Genomic DNA, 22,510 nt, shown 5'->3' on the forward strand with positions numbered 1-22,510 from the left:
ATCAATCCGCCAGTCCATCTATCCTTTCCAATCATTCCACACTCTTGTCCTCTTCTCAATCTGCTACCTGACTTCCCTTACCCCTCAAAGATTCAACTGAATTCATTTGCATCCTTGTAACTGACTCATTACTTACTACTCAATTAGACCTTCATAAATTTCCCCTACCAAATCCACACTTTACTTGGTTTATTGATGGATTTTACATTAAAAATGGTCAAGGAAAATACAGTGCAGGATACTCTGCAGTATCCACTGAAAAAAAGATCAAAGCAGGCTCCTTGCCCCAGGCTCATTAGGCCCAATAAGCTAAATTACATGCTCTAACAAGAGTATGCCAATTGGCAATAAATAAAGCTCTCACTGTCTATGGAGCAGATATGTTTTTGGGGTTGCCCATGATTTTGGTATGCTCCAGAAACAGTGAGAGTTTCTAACATCCTCTGGCCAATCCATAAAAACAAAACTTATATATGAAAACTGCCTTGACACCATTCTCTTTCCCTTTTAGGCTTAGCTATTATAAAAATTCAAGCTCATTTCAACCTTGATATCCCTGAAGCCAAGGGCAATCATGCTAACCAGGCTGCCAAAAATGTGGTGCTTCAAACTTCTGATTTACAAACAACCATCTGTATGACCTTCATTCCCTTAACCCAAATTACTTAAAACAAACTCAACAAAACATGACTGAAGATGTAAAGGAGAAATGGATGAAACAAGGCTCCTATGAGAACTTCTCCAAGACAACCTTTGGGTGGGACCAAATAACAAACCTGAACTACTAAAAAGAGCCCAAAGAGCTCCTTTAAAAATTTATCCAAAATATGGCACATTAGGGCACAAGTAAAATTGTCCAGTGGGCACAACAGCAGTATCGGAAACCATCTCCAACTTTGCCCAACAAATATTTCAAAAATTTTCCCCTTGCACAATCCTGCAGAACCATATCATGCTGCTTTAGGTCAATTCTCAGTGGGCCATTTGACATCTTGCAAATTGATTTCATCCAGCTTTTCCCATTTACCAAATATAAATATGTATTGGTAATGATCTGTAAGTTTTCTCACTGGATCAAGGCATTTCTTTGTAGGCAGGCAACAGCTAAAGCAGTGGCCAAAAACCTATTAGAAAAAAAATCATTCCCCATTGGGGTATTTATTGACAGCTACATAGTGATCAAGTAACCCATTTTACTGGTCAAATTGTCCAAGAGATCTGCAAAATCGGTGTTTTTTTTTTTTTTTTTTTTGTTTTTAAGATCTGCAAAATCTAATCCATCTTTCAACATTTTCATTGCATCTACCATCCTCACCCCTCAGGATTAATTGAACAAAATAATGGCATAATCAAAACTCAATTGGCCAGGGACATCTGGGAGGCTCAGTTGGTTGAGTGTCCGACTTCACCTCAGGTCATGATCTCGCGGTTCCTGGGTTTGAGCCCTGCATCAGGCTCTGTGCTGACAGCTCACAGCTGCTTCAGGTTCTGTGTCTCCCTCTCTCTCTGCTCCAACCCCAGTTCTCTCTCTCTCTCTCTCTCTCTAAGAATAAATAAACATTTGAAAAAAAAAAAAAAAAACAAAAAAAAAAAACCCGGTCCCAAACCCTGCCTCTTGTCCTTTTATCTAAAATCTAGCCATACTGGAAAAGCTCAATTGTTTCCATTCCAAATCATCACTAGGCATCCTATGAACCTAATCAAGGGTCACTTGCCCTCCACTTTGTTACAAGGAGAAATTCTCCAGTACTGTAAGGGACTTCTGCAGAATACATATGAAAAGGCCAAACTTGTTAAAGATTCATTTTACAGAATGTTCCTGGGAGATGAAGAAAATACTCATGACCTTAAGCCTGGAGATCCAGTATACTTGAAGAGACATCAACTTAAAGATTCTCTACCGCCAAAATAGGACCTTATTAGGTATTGCTAACCAACTCGTATGCAACAAAGCTACCAGGGCCCAACTCATGGATTCACATTTCTCATTTAAAAAGGACTCCAGATCCTGAAAACAACTGGTGAGCCACTCCCCTTCCAGAAGATATCCCAAGACCCAGAACTGAAACAGACAATATCCAATGAAATAACTGAAACCCGAGATCCAGCACCAACCCAGAACTCTACTTTTACTTTAGTTCTTATTTTGTCCCCTTTTGTCTCATTTTCATCACTGTTCTATTGCCCCCTCCCAAGACTGGCTTGAAGTTTTATGACCCTTAGCTCTTCCTGTGGCTTGAGTTCTTAAATGGAGACTTCCTTAATGACCCTCAGGCTTTAATAAGACTTAGTCCTATAGTCCCTACCCTTTGTTCTCAACTCCTATACAAATTCAAGAAGAAAAACCAGTTAACAATATCCGTATTACTATGTTCTATCAAAGAGAGAACCCCTGTGATTGGAATACTATTATCATTGTTAAGCCTTCCCAAACATAGCCCATGTCCCAAACATACCCCCTAAAAATTGTTGGGTATGTTATTATAACCCACACAACACCCCAACCAAATACAAAAATACTCTCTATTAACTCCCCTTGGTTCAAGAAGATTGTCCCACAGATAATGATCATTAAGATCATGCACAACACCTCTAGTCAAATATAATTGTTCCCCCTCACTCTCTCAAAGGTACCCTAACCCCATTTGCTTTAACCTCCTTTCCTTGTTTTGACATTACTCCTGTACACAATTTCACTTCTTAAATAAGATATGTCCACCTGGGACCTAGTCTGGTTTCTACAGATGTAAATCTCACTTTTGCAGTCACTGATCACTATAATCTATCAAGCTACAACCATATTTTATCCATGTCCCCTAATGCTACTTCCCTCCACCAGGTCATCGCAGAACAAAAGACAAATGATGAAACTTACTATCAATACTTGGGTCCAGTGATTTCCCAGGGAATGACATATAGAAAGTCTCATCAGTGGAATATATGTAAGAGGTTTTGCTATAATCAAACTAATCCCAAATTCTATCCTTACTGTGATCTCCACAAACCTTATGTTGCAGGACCCCTATCTTCCTTCTGTGCCAATTTTTCCTTCCCCATTATCAAAAGCACCACTCTGAGCAATAAAACATGAGCAACTGAATCTTGGTGTGGTTTTGAAGGGTGTATTTTTATCTGTGGCAGCCCTCTTAATTATCTGTCCTTATATGGGAAACCCTTATGGAAGAACTAACCAAGCCTTAGCCTTCAAAAGCATTAACAATACCTGGGTCACTGGACACTGTACTCTAGGATTCATATAACCCAATCTGTCTACCCTACCCACAACTCTACCCCTAATAGAACCCAAAGGACTTTAGGTATAATAGTTGTTGGATTTGGTCTGGCTATAGGCATGCTGGCCCCCTGGGGAGGATTTTCTTATCACAAACCCACCCAATGTAATCTCACAAATGTTCTATAGGAATTATCCCACGAAACTGGTTCAGCCCTACAAAATTTACAATGATCCTGGGACTCTCTTGCTTCAGTAGTCCTAGACAATCAAATAGCACTTGACTACTGGTTGGTAGAACAAGGGGGTGTCTGTGCTGTTGCTAATATCTCTTGTTACTCCTGGGTAAATACTTTGTTCAACATGGAATTAGAAATTAAAAAAAAAAAAAAATTCACACAGGGCTCTTGACTTCACAATATCAACAAACCCACCTCCAACATATTAAAAGCTACCTACCGTCATTCAATCTCTTTAGTTGGTTGCCTAACAAAATAGGAAATATCTTTAAACCTGGACTACAATACTGAATGAGACTATTAATGTTTGGATTAAATATCTGGTTGCTATATAAAATATGTTTTGTTTGTTTCCAGAAGTGCCTCTCTTTTCCTCTTCCACTCCCAAGCTAATTATGATGACTTAAGCTTCTGTGTATACTGCTCCAATGTATATCCCTATGCCCCCTATGAAGGACTGGATAGAACCAAGCAGACAAGCACTTGGGCAACAAGGAACTCTACCATAATGAGTTTCCCCCACCATAATTGACCATGGTGATGTTTCATACACCAGTGATCAAAAAGGGGAAATGAAGAGGAAAAGGGGTGAAGGAACAGTTGACAACTCTGAGTCCATCTTGCAACTGTCACCAGTTGGAGGTCACAGAACAGTCACTTACTAGGATCAGGATAATCATTTTGAGGTTTAGACACCTAGAAAACTTCCCCCCAACCCACAATACTGAGCAAAAGAGGCCAACCAATCACTGAGCAAATGATACCAACTGAAATTTCTCCCTCATTGTGGTTTGAAGCTTTAAAAACACCACCTCCTCTCATCTTTTTTGGACAAGCACACCAATTGAGTTTGGCTGTCCTTCTGGTTTGTAAAGCTAAATAAAGATCCATCTCCTTTCTCCTTATTCACAGGCTCACTCTTGAAGGTTTTCTTTAACAGCAAACATTTTTTTTTTTCTACTTTAGTACATTTTCCTTTAACTTTATGGAAACAACCACCATAGCTTCTGAGTCTGTTCAGCCAGGTGGCACATTGTAAGATGTCCATATATAGCATTGGTTTTCCACTTAAGCAAGTATAGTTTTTGGTTTTTGTTTGTTTCCTTAACTGAGAGCAAAAAGGTCAAGCTCTCTGTTTTTTGGTCAACTATCTTTGTTCCTTTGGCCTCCTCATCCGTTTCCTCCGCCTCATGGCATTCTATCCATGAACTGGTGTTAGGAAAAAAAAGATAGCTAAATCATAATTAGGAAGAGGTTTATAAGTGTGTTGTCTCTGGCTGCTATTATTTGTCATGAAGTTACTAAACACATTCAAATTTACCTCTCACCATTTTTGTATGTTGTAAATGTAAGTAATAGCAAATAAATTATAATACGTGGACATTTTAGATGGTATGGTAATGAATGATTGTATTCTATCTCTGGGGATGCTTGTCCCTAAAAAAACAGGGACAACTAGGTTAAAAATAGGAACAAAATGGAAAAAATAACCCTCCCCATTCACTAGGGTATAAGAATCCATAATATATTACCAACACAGACCCTGTTTGGACTCTGAAACATTTCAAGAAAGGTTGCAAGAACATTTTTTTTTTTTTTTTCTGAAATGTATTCTTGCCTGGAAGTGTAGGGAGCAACTAAGTAACTATTCACCGTTCATTTCTGCATTATGATTTTATGACATGATACATTCTTTAATATTCTGGAGCTCAAATATACACTTACAACAAGCCCTTAAGCTTTTCTTCTATCTCAAAAATAATAAAAAGTGCATATAAAAAGTCCCATATGTTAGGCAAGTGAAAATACTCTCTGAAAGTACATATAATAGCTTTATCTGCAACTACTATTAACACAATGAAATTTTTTTCTCTTGGTCAAAGGAAAGTTACAGTTTTCCCCCAAAGTAATAGCTCTTTGTGTTTATCTCCTGAAGTCTGTAACACAAGTGCAAAAAGGCTGCCATCAGACTATATTAAAGTTGATCATTTCAGTTGCCTGTTACCTAGTGGTAGAACTTGCTAGACACAATGAAAGAAATGTTTAAGCAATGAAACAATTTCATAGAATGACTTACCCTCCTTTAATATAGTCAAGGAATGAAACTTCTGTTTCTACCAAAAAAGAGAGTAAGGTTACCTGAAAAAGAAAAGGGAAGAAACAAGGCAAAAATTACCTGCTGGTACTAACGGAAACCTAAATGGACTTTGTTCTAACTATTAGAGAGGAACTCATAGTTCATATTAGAGAGGAACATTACATTTTGAAAATCAATAATGATATTATTCTTTATTAAAATCCATTAGGACTGACTGCTCTTATATTTAAATTTAGCAGAAGGAAAAGGGTCAAAAAAATTAACTAACTCCTTCCCATGAGCAGTTTAGTTCCTTTGAAGAATAGCATGAAAATTATTTACAATGACACGGTGTTACTTCCCATTTTAGATAAAAGGAAAGATTAAAGGAGTTGAAACATAGTTAAAACTAAAAAATCAGAATCAGTGAGTTAAACCTTATGAGAGGAAAGGTGTGCTTTTGTCATGTTCCTGTAATGGGGCTATCTAATATTTTAAGTGTCTTGCAGTATACATCTTTAAAAGGAAACTTGAAGAGAACTTAGATTTTGCTTCTCCTAAGAAAACTTAATCTGATGATAAAAATCTTCAGTATATTATAACAGAAGTATCACACACATGAAAAGTACAGCAGGTCAAGAATACTGTAATAAGGTTGTATGGTGAAATCCAGTGACTGCACTTACTGTGGTGAGCGTGGAATAATGGTCAGAATTGTTGCATCAATCACTTGGAATGATAACATTGTGTGTTAATAATACTCCAATGGGGGAAAAAAGGCACACTTGAATTCTCCAAAAAGAAGGAATAGGATGATTTTAAGATTTTTTCACAATCTTAAGATACTTTCATCGACACCTTCCTGTCCCGGTTTAGACCTGCATTCTACAAGGTGCAAATCTTAACACACTATAAGCAAGTACTTTCATGTGCCATGAGTCTTAATAGTTAAGTGTAGCCTGTAAACAGTATAGTCATTCTTACTAACACACTTTTTCACACCTACTTGATTCTCTCTAGTGTGATTCCACTCAATGAAGATTTCATAACAAAACTTCAGCTTCCCACAGAGGCCACAGAATCCTGAGGACAACCTGCAGGAAGCTGGGTCACTACTTTTTATAAGGTATTCTCCATTACAACCATTCCCACGGCAAGTTCATTTTTCTATTATACACCTTCATATTAAAATCCTAGGTTAAATTGAAAAAAACAGGGGCGCCTGGGTGGCTCAGTCGGTTAAGCGTCTGACTTCAGCCCGGGTCACGATCTCGCGGTCCGTGAGTTCAAGCCCCGCGTCGGGCTCTGGGCTGATGGCTCAGAGCCTGGAGCCTGCTTCCGATTCTGTGTCTCCCTCTCTCTCTGCCCCTCCCCCGTTCATGCTCTGTCTCTCTCTGTCTCAAAAATAAATAAACGTTAAAAAAAAAAAGAAAAAAACAAAAACAAAAAACAAAAACTCCCATTCCCGAGGGTGTAAGAATCCATAATACATTACCAAGACAGGCCCTGTCTGGGTTTTGGGAAATTTCAAGAGTTTAGTCTTTAGTACTATTCAATGTAAATGTTACACTTTTTTTTTTTTAACTCATTTATTTGGCTCTTTAGTGAATAACATAAAATTTGACTTACTGTTCCCGAATTAGTATATTTTTTCTTTTTTCCTTTCTTTTTGGGATTCACCACCTTGAAAGCAGATAATTACAATGTGTTAGGATTTATACATAACATACATAGGATTTATACAAAATATATAAAAAATGTGTAGTTCAAACTGCTGTCTTCACTGCTGATGCATTTATTCATTTACAAATGCCTTTACTATGATTCCTGTACAGTCCTTAGGCCAAAATTTCTCTATAAAATTTACTCATGACTGTTTTCTTTAAAAAAAAATTTCTTTTTCAGTAATATTCTTCTCAATCACTTTATGCATTGACTACCCTTATCCATCTGTATCTTCTTGATGCAAGGGAGACCTTTAACATCCTAGGTCCTAAATAATAATAATTATGTATAGCAAAGAAGAGTATATTCAGGAGACATAAATTTGTTATTAGGTAAAGAACACTAACATAGCAAATCACCTGGCTATGTGCATATATGAGGGCTCTGTTACTCTTTTGCTGTCAGTGGCAGTAATTTCCACCAGACATCCAGGCTATGCAATGATTGGTAAAGGTCTGGTTGTGGACCTAAGATTTAATTTTTGACCATTTATTCCATGAGGAAAATATTCTTGCACTCCTATATTATATAAGACACCAAAGAACATAGGGAATATGAAGATGAGTAAAATCTGTTGATCTAATAGGATAAAAAAAACACATAAGTGCTTTAAGAGAAGATCCTTCAGCACATCCCAATCCAAAATACACAGGAAACATTTGACAGGTAAAGAAAGTTAAAAGAATTTATGAATAAGTAGTATTTGAAGTAAACTTTATCAATTTAAACTAAGGCTACAATAAAAAAGGAAAGACACGACATTTGAGAAAGAGGAAAAAGCAATCGGCCCAGGTTGGCTGGAGCAGAGTGCAAATACATGTTATTGAAATGAACCTGAAGGCCTGCAGGTACATGAAGGCTGCAGGAGACACTCCTGTCTGCATGCATGGAGATCCTGAAAGCTCTTTGCAAGCTTAGAGATCCCAAAAGGGCTCTATACATTGCTCCAGCCCCTTCACGGCTGCAGTCCACCAACAGTCCTATGGGTCCAGGGTCCCAGTAAGAAACAATCCTGTCTGCAATTGTCCAGACCTTGAAAGGGCCCAATACTTAGTTTCAGCTCCTTCCAGCTATAGTTTGTGAGCAGTATTGCTGACACAAGGACCCACCAGGGGACACTCACATGTCTGTACTTCAGGAGATCATGAAATATCCTTATATTTATTAGGCCTCAGCCCCTCTGATCTTGATCAGGAAGCCCACCCAGGGACCTGGTGGGAGACATGCCCATCTGTACCTCCAAAGCCAGGTCTACAGACCAAAGTCTCGGCTATGGTACCTGAAACAGCCATGGGACTCAGTGGCTGACCTTCTTAGGCATGGTCCACAGCCAGTCCTGCTTAGACACCCATCAGGTGATCAGACACGAGTTCTCAAAAAGTGCTGGCTGGAGCCACACACATCCTCATACTTAGTAATAGGCCAACTGACTGAGGACCCTACTGTATACCCTCAAGAGGAACACTGGTTCAGTGCCAGCCTACTGAATAAAGTACTAGAGCCAGTCTCATCCACCCAGGGATGAGATAGAATCCATGCCCATTCAAGACTCTGATAAAAGCACCCCCAACCATAGATACTAGTGCAGACCTAACAGCTTCAAAAGCGGCTCCAACCCAGCATGACTGCAGTTCTGGAGGTAATCCCATCAGCTCAGGAACTGACAAGAGGTCTTTATCTGCCAAAACCAGTCTGGAAAGCTGTAGGGGGGTTTTAAAAGCTTGGGTTTTGCTGGAGATATAGAAGCCCGAGGATAGGTGAAGAAACCAGGGATCGGTAAGTACCACCTGTCTTCTATTATTTTCATTGCCTATACGGAGCCTTAATATTCCGTCATTGGAAGACGCAGATAGAAAAACTGATGCTTACCCCATCTTTGCTCTTGCCTGGGAAGTTTGCTCTATAATATCTCATACTCTACTAAGTAAAATACTATACAGTATTTAGCACTTAACAAAATACACCAGGGGTGCCTGAGTGGCTCAGTTGGTTAAGCATCCAACTTCGGTTCAGGTTATGATTTCACAGTTCGTGAGTTCAAGCCCCACATTGGGCTCTTTGCTGGCAGCTCAGAGCCTGGAGCCTGCTTCAGATTCTGTGTCTCCCTCTCTCTCTGCTCCTTCCCCGCTTATGTTCTGTCTCTCTCTTAAAAATAAACATTAAAAAAATGTTTTTAAATAAAAAACCATATTTCATGTGTTAGTCTCCCTTACACACTGAAATTTTTAATCATCTCTGTATCTCTGAAATTTTTAACCATCTTAACAGAGAATGTGGAATATAAAAGCCATGCGATAAACATTTTTACAAGTGAATGAATGAATAAGTGAATGAATAAAATGCTACTGCCATAGAAGAAGGAAAGTGCTCCACTCCTAACTTAAAAGAGGGTACAATTTTAGTGTCAATCTGGCAGGGAGAGTTACGATTATTGACTAATACTAAAATATTCTCCTTTCCTATTGATGTTTGTTAAATAAAAAAAATTATAGAGAATGTACAGGTAGCTTAGCTCAGGTATTAACAGTGCCAAAACACACCATGTGCTCAAAACATATCTGGTAGCTAACTGGCAAGGTAGATTTAAGGCAGAAACAACTACTGTGCTTGCCTTAATAACCTGGATTTCTTTCATGACTGAATCAAGCTTTGTCATTCCTTTCAGTCTTCAACTAAACAACAGGGAAGTCGCTCAATCTTATAACACCATGGTGACATAATGAAAACACCTATTTTTCTCTTTTTATTAAAAAGAGGAGGAGGTTTGGGGGAGGAGGTTGGTAGGAAGGCAAAACACAAAGGGTGAGGCTTATGAAAAAATGAACTTGCATTCATATTGAAGTTTTAAAAATAATAAAAAGCTTCATTGGCAAGAATGTTTAAATTTCTCAAAACAGAGTTAAAAGATCATGGAACTTGAAGAGAAATAATATCATTCAGTCTCCAAAACAAGTGTGTTTAATAAGCTTAAAGATTCTTACGTATATTGGTACTTACTTAACCTTTGCCAATTATCCTTTACAAAATCTATACTTTCAGAGCATAAATTTACTTATTCCAGAGGAAAATAATAATAGAATAGAATTCCCCTTACCTCATATACATTGAATTGTGATTGTCCTCTAGAAAGTTCCCTATAGCTTGTTGTAAATTCTCCAATGAAATCATGACTAAAATTAAGGGCAAAATATATAGTATTAGCTTTCATACATTTGCCAATTATACCTTAAAGCTTTTCGCAAACGTACAGTCTAATCATGAAAAAATTACTATGAGAATAATTTAATAACATATTTTAAAAGAGAATCCATACATAACTTCATTGTTCTTTAACCCTGAACTATGTACACTCAAAAATTACATTGTGTTAGTATTCAAATAATATTCAAGTTATCCCAATTTGATTAATATTTATAAAATATTAATTTGAACATTAAGATTTCAAATGGTACTTGTTTTAATAACTCATATCTCAAAGACATTTCATCATCTATACTACCAAAACGATTAATAATTTATTCAAAAAGGATTAAAGCTTAAGACACTCAAAACTTACTATTATTTACATCAATAATCACAAATACAATATACAAAACTCCTAAAACTTAATGACCAGGATGTAATAGGACATTATTTTTCAAGGGTATCCCATGTTAACATGGATAATAGTCACCAAATTTCATTTTCAATAATAATGGTTTAAAAGTATACTGTTAATATCAACATGGTTATTCTGAGTTTTTTCATCTTGAAACAATCATCATTGCCTTCTCAGAAAGCAGGCCTTCTACAGGTGTCTTCTCAGTTTAGCTGGGGAGGGATAGGAATTGACTAAACATACGTGTTAGTTCTCACCATAAAATCTTTGTCAATGTGACTACTGAAGTTTACCTAGCAACCTAAAAAACATGTTATGCATTCGGTAGTTTAGAGGGGACTTGTATTCTGCTACCCTATGTAATCTGAACACACACTGCTAAGAAATGCTGGTTTTCAGTGCAGTGGTGAAATGTAATGCGACAGAGGAAGAAGATAAAGATTACAGGAACTAAAGTGGTAAAACAAACCATAAGGGATGTCACCGTTATTTATATCATAGAATTTAAGCTTGGCCCATTCACTTTGCAAATGCAAGGTGTTCATTATTACCATATATATATATATATATATATATATATATATATATATATATATATATATCCCAAAACCCGAGGTAGGTTTAATGCTTAGTTGTGAATCACTAAAATCCATCAAACCTCCATAGACCTGATGACCAGTGACAACCAACAAATAAATTATCTAGCCAACCAAATTACTGATTTCTAAAGATGGCATTTGGAAGAGAAAACTAGCTGCCATTAATTTCAGTAGAGTTTTTGCAATAGGAATTGTTTTATAACATTATTTAAAATACAGCTCATTTAGATTCCAGCCTCTCAGTTCTCCCTTATGTCAAAGATCTTACACATACATGATATTATTCGAAATGGGACATCCCTCTTTATAGATGTACCACGCTGACCCCTTCTAGATTTGACTTCCAGAAGCATATCTACACACACGAAAATGTGAAAGGAAAGAGGGTTGGAAACAGTGGTAAATATATTTGTATGTATGAACCCAATCTCCTAGGAATCACTCATTGAAGTTACACAAGGAAAATTATAAAATAGTACTTTAGTGCTAGTGGAATAATTTTCTTTGACCTTCAGAGGTGGAAGCTCATAACCTTGGTATCTTTCACTGAGACCTTAAAAACTGAGTTATAGAGATTCTGTTTAGAATCTATCCTCCTCCATTGCTGTGCGTGCTTCAAATATCTTAAAAGTCACGGAGATCGAGGCGCCTGAGTGGCTCAGTCGGTTAAGCATCCGACTTCAGCTCAGGTCATGATCTCATGGTTTGTGGGTTCGAACCCCGCATTGGGGTCTGTGCTGATAGTGCAGAGCCTGGAGCCTGCTTCAGATTCTGTGTGTGTGTGTCTCTCTCTCTCTGCCCTTCCCCTGCTCATGCTCAGTTTCTCTGTCTCTCAAAAAGTAAATAAACATTAAAAAAAATTAAAAAAAAAAAAAGAGTTCCAGAGATAAAACATTCTATTAGAGCGCTTCAAGCACAATGCTTTGGTATTGGTAACTGTGGCCAAGCCTTATATAACAGAACTTACCACACTAATGGTGGGGACTTAACATAGAGGGCTTAAAATAAACTCTGGATCACTTAAGCCCATATGGTAGTTTTCTGACTATGGTAATCCTCATCTGGTTAACTGTTTAAATTCAATATGCAGCTATTACTATTAACACTAAATTCCCACCACTCAACACTAATCGAAAACTTGGTAGAGAGAAGCAATATTTACTGATCTCAAGTAAATACAATTACTCAATCAAGTCTCAAGAACATGTAATACCCATTTGGATAAAGTCCAGCAGAGTGGCAAATCTGGACCTAATTGCAATGGTCAAGTTTATCATACGGCACACATTGATGTGCTCCTGTTGAAGTCATTATGGAGCTCTCTAAGAAGCATTTCTCTGATACTTGGTTCTGTTTTGTTTTGGTAAATTTGTTACTCTCTACAGAATTGAATGATGAACAATGGGACTCAATGCTTATGAATCTGCACTTTTGTGCTTCCATTTGTGTTTCCTAATCTGAAAGCACCCTGTTTATTAATAAATGGAGATTTTCCCCTCTGCATTAGTTGTTAGAGGGTTTACACCCAGATGTATGGCCATTTCTTGCAGGATATGTATGCATGATGTGCTGTCCTATGCAGGCTTTTCAAATTTCTTACCCTAATTTCCCCCTTTGCTTCAATTTCCTCGCCCAGTTTCACCATATGTTACTACATGCATTTCTGTAAATTACCTTGGATCCTTTTCAGAGTAAGACAGGACACAAATAAATGGAAGAATGAATAAAAATATTTGCTCCTCCCATTCTGAATCTTGTTCAAGATTATCATTTTGAATAAAACACTGAATGTGCATGTCATATAAATGCAATGCTATGATGTGTTGTAGAGGAGAAAATGTATTGAGTCACAAATTGCATTTCAACCTCCAAGACAACATTTCTGTGAGATAAAGAAAACACATTATTGTATCTATTCAGAGCCAGAGAAATGGATGACCAAGAAGTGAGGATTTGTTGAAAGGTTATCAACATAAAGCATAAAAGCAGGTAGCAGTAAACTTGCCAACCCTAGATATAAGGTGCTTTGTCTCCAGAATACATCCTAAGAATTTGGGTGGATAAGTGGACTCATTCCCAGGTCAATTTCATCATAGATCTCTTGAACACATGGACATTTTTAGTTTCCTTTGTAACTTGTCTTCCTTAAAAAATTATTTAGTACGCCATAGATAAATACTCTCAAGAAAGTATTAAATGTAATTTTCACTGATTTATAATTATCTTTTCCCCTATCATCAACTATTCCAGATTTTACTGAGGTAAAAAAAAATTTAATTTGCTTTAACATTTTTATCTGTTCATGATTTTCAATACTGTAATATTGAAACAATTATCACTATACAATAAATCACAACCAACAATTTCCTTGTGATTTAATAATACTGCTTTGCTATTTCCTGTTAATTTAATTGCATCTAAAATAATTATTCTATGTTATGTCTTTGCATTTACAAAATAAAGTGTACCTCAGGGCTGCTTATCTGATTTGTGTCTGTTTACCTCTCTAATTTGTTCTCCCTACTTTTTATAAGGGAGGAAATAAAGAGATTTTTAAAGCAAATTGATTATGACTATATAGCTTAGAATTTGAGGAAATAAAGATTTTTAAAGCAAATTGATTACAACTATATAGCTAGTAGTCTGCCTCTAAAATCCTTGTTTGAGCAAAGTGATTAAATTGTTAAATAAAATCTGTATATTACAATTATTTCTGTGCTCCACTAAGAGTGGAAAAATGGCGATTGTGTCTACTGACATTTACATTTGAAACCTGTAGGACAGTCCCTACCTAACAAATGTGTCTTTCCCACCACACCCCCCTCCCATTTTTGGCACCTTCTTTCCCAGCGTCACCTATACTATGGAGGCTAGCTATTATGTCCTCCAAGAAGCCTTTCCTGCTTCATGCCATTCTCTCTTTGCTTTTAAAGAAGCCAATATCTCTCTACTGTCACAAACCTGTATTGTATTGTACCTGCTCTTTACATAGCTCCCCTCTCAGTCTCCGTACTTGAAGGTGAGAAAGGTGATAAACTCATCTCCATGTTTTCAGCATCTACCTCATTGCCTGGTAAATGGGCACTGTTGAAAGTTGGAACTAGATTCAGGGTAATATCACAGTCATGCTGTGGATCTTACCTTGCAGGTCATATGAACAGATTTGCCTCAGACTATATTCAGTCTAAAAGACTGGCACAAGTGCCAATCACAGTAACCACCATCACTCTCTCTACCTCCTTAAAACAACTCAGAGAGTAATGAGAACAACTGTTCTTTTCCCCAGAAGTGCACCCACACAATCCCACCAGAGGCAGAGAAAAGAGAAGCAGGCAATAATGCCTTCTGTGGGCATTTCTGGTGATCTTCCTGAAGGCCACCCTGCCTTGGGACAGATAACTGTTACTTTCTTGACTGTCAATAAACTACTTTTGCACATAGTGTATACAAATGGCATGTATGTACCGAATCCATCTCAGCCCTTTCTCTACCACCATGTGGTCTGGAGTGAGTCAACTTTGGGGTCCTTAAGTCTTCACTGAAAAATGGGAGGCAATGCCTACTTACGGTTTTGAAAACAGACTCAGAAAATTCATTTGATTCTTTTTTTTTCTGTGAAAAGTGTTTAACTCCTCAAAAAAGACACTACTAAGATACCTTTTTCCAATTATTAAGAATATGATTCCAGACACACATATATATAATTGTAAGAAAGCTTCCATCAAAATAACTTGGGAGGATGTAATAGGCATATGAACTGATATATGCTGCGTTATGATATTCTGGAGTTACACACACCTGTGGCTTGTACTATTCCAATGCGATTCCTTTCCTCTGGAGTACATACACTACAGTGTGCCGTGTGCCAGGTGTGTGCTGAAGGACCTCTCACATAAGGATTTGTAAACAAATTATGTGTTAAAGACAATTTCTCTAGGATGTTGAAAAGATTCCAGCTCAAAAATGGGCATGATCTTTCCCATGGAAACAACAGCCCCGGATGCTAAAGTCTCCTCCATTGGTATTTAAACATACTGCCTTCCCATGTTCCTCTATCTTGTCTAATCTGGTCCAGTCCTAGCAAGCATAACAACATTTTTAAAATTAGTTAGAGATTAAGCAGTCACAGAAGTGAGAGACACTTTTAATTGAAGTGTAGTCATGGTGACCCTAATTAAACTCATAGGTTGCAGACATTCTTACTGGTTAAACCTGTATTTGTAGGAGAGCAGCAGTGTTTTTCTAGAGGTGACTGAAACCAAACCACTAACTCCACGATCACAAGTAAACTATGCCCTCAGATTTGTGATTTCTCACAATCAACACTAAAAGTCATCTTTATGAGTCCAGATATTGTTATCAGCTAAAAGTCATCTTTATGAGTCCAATACTGTTATCAGCTGTGCCTGATTTTGCTAATTTTCTTTGCTTTTCTTCTAGTCAAAGCCTTCAAATTTGACAAGACTTTTCAGCATCTAAGAATGTTTTGGTTTTCTGGGGCTTTTTAAACAAGAGAATACCAGCCCCTACTGATTCTTAAATGAAGTAGTTCTATGTGAAAATTTCAACAAAATCAAATCTTTCTTTTCCCTTGTAACTTTCTCAAATCCTGACAGAGAATTTAGTTTACTTTAAAAAAAATCTAGAAATATAACCTTTAAATATTCCCAGATTAAGAATTTGTCTATAAATTTGCAGAATTATTATGATTATTAATTGTGCTAGTAAACAAAGATTATAAACATTCTTACAAAAGTAATTTTTTTAATTTGTAAAGTCCTGGTTTATTCCCTCCATAGATTACAATAATACTTCTGGGCCTTCAAGAGGAAAACAGGGGTGCCTGGGTGGCTCAGTGGGTTGGGCACTGACTTCGGCTGGGGTCCTGATCTCACAGTTTGTGAGTTTGAGGCCCACATCAGGCTCTGTGCTGACAGCTCAGGGCCTGGAGCAAGCTTTGGATTCTGTGTCTCCCTCTCTCTGCTCCTCCCCGCTCACGCTCTGTCTCTCAAAAATAAATGTAAAAAAAAAAGTTTAAAAAAAGAGGAAAACAGATATAATCATATCAAATATCAAGAATTCAGCAGAACTAGGCTAATTTTATCAGTCTTATCCATACCAGCTCCTTAATACATTTCTAATACAGACAAAAATTTAAAAAGATATAAATAGCATATATATATATAATAAATACTATTGTCATTTTAGGTATAAATTCATATAAAATATTACATAGTAATATATGATATTACATCTACGTAAGTGTACATTTTAATGTATGTATTATATCTATTATTGTTTAATATTTCATTTATTAACTTTATTTTCATTTATTTATTACATCTATACAAAGACTTGGGACAAACAACACATTTTCAGATAAAGATAATATTTTTGATGTGATTTACATTTATATAGAAAATGATATATGTCATCATAAAGAAAATCTTCTGTATGATGATTTATCACATTTAAGCTCAAACTGTGTGCCTATATATCTACTCCATTTTTTTAAATACAGGGTATAGACATATTTTCTTATATATATTTATATGTAAGTATTTTTATAATATATATTTATAAATGTATTATTTAAAGTCCAAGTGTATTTACTAGATATAATGCAAATTTCAACTACACATAAAATCTAACTTTTAAAAAAATAATTACCTTTGATTCTTTTCTATTGCCTCTAATAAGCTTAATGCACCAATATATCATCAGGCAAATAAAAATTTGCCTCATTAAACAAAGTGAATTGTATATGGCCAAAAATTCTTAATATACAATCACTTTTACCTACCAATAATTTCACAAACGCAATTTAATCCATTGAGAGGTAGGGTGAAGTTTCTTTAGCTAGCCAGGATCTTTAGATATTTTTTTCTAGGATTATATTAATTAAAAAGTTAACTGAGATAAGGTCGGAAGTTAGATTCTCCAATTTCATCAACTTGTACTATTTTATGTAATCCATGTCACATACTTTATTCTCTATAATTTCAAAGTGATTGAATTCTAGTTTTTACCTTGAACAGTAATCTCTAGAAAGGAAGGTCTGTGTGATACACTAACTTGTTTTTGAAATTTAAACTATCAGCCAGTGAGTGATATTTTTTCAGCTGAATGAGAATAGTAATAGTATTGTTATAATAAGCAAAACAACAACAAAATACCAGGGGGGGACCTGAATGGCTCAGTCCATTTAGCAGCCAACTTCAGCTCAGGTCATGACCTCGTGGCTGGTGGGTTGGAGCCCTGTGTCATGCTCTGTGCTGACAGCTCTGAGCCTGGAGCCTACTTCGGATTCTGTGTCTCCCTCTCTCTCTCTCCCCCTCCCTCTCAAAAATAAACATTAAAAAATGAAAAAAAAAAAGATCACCCCACTTTGGTGAAATTTCACATTTAGATAGAGGTGACTTAGATCTTACTTGACAGCTCAGAACTTTTGGATTTGCAAGAATTTCACCACTGGAGATTGTGTGCTATTTTTATATTAATACAAAAGTAATAATCATTTATTGCCATTCAAGATTTATAATACTTTCTTTGAATTCCTACATTATTACCCATTATATTTCTTGAAGTGAAAATTATTTTTTCTTATACTATTTATGGAGAAACAAAGGTTTTAGGCATTTTGAGATACTTTAATAATTTTATGTGTTTTTGAGGCATGTTACTTTTTAATGGTTTTAACAGTGTGAATATCTTCAAAGTATTAAAATATGGAAATAGAATAACCCACATCATAGAAGTTTTTCCATGTGTGTTAGAAGCTTGAATAAATTAATACATTTTTGAACCAAATGAGGCTCCAGGAGACTATGAAGCAAAATTTCAGAATCACTGAGTTCCCAAGAGATACAAATCTAAAACATTAATCAAAGAATTAAAAGTACCCAGTGAATTGGTGTTTGGGTTGCTTAGATAGGATAATACTTATGTGTAAAAGTTCTTCCTTTTAAATGATAAGCTTAATTAAAAACTTGTCCTTAAAATATAGTATAATATCTGGGAATTTTCTAGTGGAAATGAAAGAAATATCTACGCAACCCAATAAAAATAATGTCTGCCTATAAGTTCTCCCTTTGGGATTTACTGATTTTGCATATTTGTATAAGTCATTAAGCTTTCTAGTAAAAATTTTTCACCCCTCAAAAGCATAAAATACATTTTCCTATTCACTTCAAAAAAAAAAAAAAAAGGTGAGTTGATTAACTTCAGTGAACAGAATAACAGAAGTTTGTTTTGGGTTCTTGGAAGAAAAATATTGTATTAGAATATGGCCATAAAAGCAGCCCTAATATCAATATATGTTAAATTTAGAGGTTACAATATGTTTATAATACATATATTTCATTGGCTTGTTCATTTAGACTATTCTGTAATATATGCAAATGTATTAGCATGTGATCTAAAGTAGAGTTTTTCCACATATTAACTATCCTATTCTACACTTTTAGGAAAAATAACACTAAAGAACTATTTAGATAGCAATGACTTCAGATGGGCACTATGAATGTGTGAAGATCTAAATGTAAGGATAGTTTTCTATAAATCTAAACATTCCAATTGTGAATTCATTTTAAACATAAATGGAAAATGGCACATTAGAAAATTCTTCTCGTTTGTATGTTTATTTTGTTCTATCTATGTACAAAATCACCAATTGTGGCCAAAAATATGTTTATAAGCTTTTATCTCTATTGTGGTGTATAATCATAGAATAGTGCTAGTAAACCAAACAACTGAAGTGCCATAATCTATGAATATTCATGTACTTTCATACATTTTTATGTATATATCAATCTGGAAATTTAAAAAAATTTGTTTCTGGAAAAGGTTGCCAATAATTCTGCAACACCCCTTAGCAAAGTATACACAATTGAAATGAATATATGCCACTTGTATTATAACTATATATATTTAATCAACCTTAAAAATCTAAAACTGCAAATTTTGACAGCCTTACATACATGATATAATAAATACTAATCATAGGAGAAATTGTGATACCAAAAAAATACCTAGCTGTTTTTAAGGACCTTTTATTTCCTAGTCAAAAGATTGTTACTGAGTACTTCCTTTAACTGAACCTCAATGCCAAACAATTACACTTAATCTGTTTAAATATACACATAGACGTTGCTACAAAAGGCCATATTTCATTCTTTCTCATTGCCAAGTAGTATTCCATTGTGTATATAAACCACAATTTCTTTATCCATTCATCAGTTGATGGACATTTAGGCTCTTTCTATAATTTGGCTATTGTTGAGAGTGCTGCTATAAACATTGGGGTGCAAGTGCCCTATGCATCAGCACTCCTGTATCCCTTGGGTAAATTCCTAGCAGTGCTATTGCTGGGTCATAGGGTAGGTCTATTTTTAATTTTTTGAGGAACCTCCATACTGTTTTCCAGAGCAGCTGCACCAGTTTGCATTCCCACCAACAGTGCAAGAGGGTTCCCGTTTCTCCACATCCTCGCCAGCATCTATAGTCTCACGATTTGTTCATTTTGGCCACTCTGACTGGCGTGAGGTGATATCTGAGTGTGGTTTTGATTTGTATTTCCCTGATGAGGAGTGACGTTGAGCATCTTTTCATGTGCCTGTTGGCCATCTGGGTGTCTTCTTTAGAGAATTCATGTTTTCTGCCCATTCTTCACTGGATTATCTGTTTTTCGGGTGTGGAGTTTGGTGAGTTCTTTATAGATTTTGGATACTAGCCCTTTATCCAATATGTCATTTGCAAATATCTTTTCCCATTCTGTTGGTTGTTTCCTTTGCAGTGCAGACGTTTTTATCTTCATGAGGTCCCAATAGTTCATTTTTCCTTTTAATTCCCTTGCCTTTGGAGATGTCTCAAGTAAGAAATTGCTGTGGCTGAGGTCAGAGAGGTTTTTTTTCCTGCTTTCTCCTCTAGGGTTTTGATGGTTTCTTGTCTCACATTCAGGTCCTTTATCCATTTTGAGTTTATTTTTGTGAATGGTGTAAGAAAGTGGTATGGCCTTTTGTAGTAACATGGATGGAACTGGAGAGCATTATGCTAAGTGAAATAAGTCATACAGAGAAAGACAGATACCATATGTTTTCACTCTTATGTGGATCCTGAGAAACTTAACAGAAGACCATGGGGTAGGGAAAGGAAAAGAAAAGTTAGAGAGGGAGAGAGCCAAACCATAAGAGACTCTTAAAAACTGAGAATAATCTGAGGGTTGATGGGGGGTGGGAAGGAGGACAGGGTGGGTGATGAGTATTGAGGAGGGCACCTGTTGTGATGAGCACTGAGTGTTGTATGGAAACCAATTTGACAATAAATTTCATATTAAAAAAATAAACATATATATAGAACAGATTAGAAAAATCCAAAAGAATGGTTTATTCTCAGATATTCTTTAATGGTGTCAAATTCAGTGCAATACCAAAAATGCAAATTTATACGAGGTTAGCTTAATATTAAAATGTTGCTGATTTTTAGTAACAACTGTGAATGTAAACTGTACTATCTGGTTTAAACTACAATGCAAAAATTATTCCAAATATTATGAAATGTACACACAAAGGAAAGTTCTGTCTTCTATTTCTAATGAAATGGTTGAGACAATTATTTAGATAATTCAAACGTAATTACCTGTATATTTTAAGTAAAGCTATTTTAAGGCTTTATTTTCCCTTTTCAACTTGTAAGTACAGACATCAGTTAGAAATTATGAGTACCAGCATTATGTACCCAAACAGGTTGGAACTAAGAATCTCATAGTTGAACATTAGAGCTTAAATATCAAAATCAGAGCAGAAATCCTTGATGGGGTGCAGCCAATCAACCTTTAGGACATAAAATCATTTAGGAAACTGAGCTTCTATCCATACCAGAGAGACATATGTCAATCATTTGGTCAAAATTCTTTTACAAAATAAATAAATAACACCAAGCACTGAAACATATACGAATATTTACCAAACCTAAATTGTTATTGGTAGTGGCAGTGTTCTATGTGTCTTAATTTTTCTCCGGATCAGCAACTATAAAATTTTCCTTCCCAAACAGGATTGAAATGCAACATGAATACATGCCTACAATGTATTTTTGTCTTTTTTTAATTCTCTCAGGTTATGTCTACAATAGTCAACATCAAACGCTAAAGCTAAGAACTCATGTTTCAAAGAAAAGATTCTGGAATTCTGAATACCATGTTCCATTTCTCCTACACTAAGAAGCGAAAGATGATGGGAGATAAAAGCAGTGCTTAGAAAGATAGAGGAATAAGCAGTAGTTTGATTTGCAGCCAATGACTAGTTACTAGTCATGTAAAATGGAAAAACCATTTCCACATTTTCCTTCGTTTTCATGTCTGGAAAAAGAACAATAATAATATTTTTTATTGAGAATTTTTTGAGAATTGAGAGGAAATGTGTAAAATTGCTTGGCATACCAAATTAAATTTAAAACTTGTATGGTGCATGATCTTAAAATGGGATTCCCAAGCTATCTGTAGAACAATTTATATAACAAAAGGACTGTACACACCACAGTCTCTCTTATTCATTTTCTCTCTTTCTGACTAGACAATTTCGATGAAATATTAAAATTGTCACAAAGTAAAGGTATTTGGCAGATGCACATCTATAGTGACCTTGTCACCTGCTAAATTTTAATAAACTTTTTCCAGGACTCAGTTGTCACTAAGCTTAGTTTTATGTGTATTTGGAATACTAGTAGGTGAGTGACAAACGCTGTACAACTATACAACACATGTGCATAACACAAAATCTCAAATCATCTTGGTATTTAGAATCATGGAGAAAATAATGGGTGACCAATGCATATCAGTAAATCCTATTGCATAAATGATCAGCATCATTACTATCAGAATCTTTTCATCACTCACAACTAGAAGTTTCATTTAATTGGAAGACTTTTATGACCAGCTCTGTAGAATTTTCCCTCAAAACTCTCAGTAGGTAATTACATGTACTTCCACTGTGTAAAAGAGATCTTTGAGGTAGATGTTTCTCCAGTTTATACCTTTGATTT

The 22,510-nt window shown here is 35.8% G+C and overlaps 1 protein-coding gene and 1 long non-coding RNA gene across 2 annotated transcripts in view; one reads left to right on the top strand and one right to left on the bottom strand.

Moving 5' to 3' along the window:
- Positions 1-22,510, bottom strand: part of CPNE8 (copine 8) — a 231,751-nt gene that overhangs the window by 71,470 nt on the left and 137,771 nt on the right. Inside the window, exons 11-13 of the mRNA XM_042946250.1 lie at positions 10,368-10,443; positions 7,178-7,231; positions 5,549-5,610 (exon numbers count right to left, since the gene is read on the bottom strand). Of these exons, the coding sequence (XP_042802184.1) occupies positions 5,549-5,610; positions 7,178-7,231; positions 10,368-10,443 (192 nt within the window). The remainder of the gene's footprint in view (positions 1-5,548; positions 5,611-7,177; positions 7,232-10,367; positions 10,444-22,510) is intronic.
- Positions 6,291-22,114, top strand: LOC122224428. Its single transcript, XR_006204783.1, has 3 exons — positions 6,291-6,440; positions 6,569-6,674; positions 21,586-22,114. It is a non-coding gene; the product is annotated as an uncharacterized LOC122224428 (long non-coding RNA).

The sequence above is a fragment of the Panthera leo genome, chromosome B4 (genome assembly GCF_018350215.1).
Source record: "Panthera leo isolate Ple1 chromosome B4, P.leo_Ple1_pat1.1, whole genome shotgun sequence".
In the NCBI taxonomy this organism is placed as follows: domain Eukaryota; kingdom Metazoa; phylum Chordata; class Mammalia; order Carnivora; family Felidae; genus Panthera; species Panthera leo.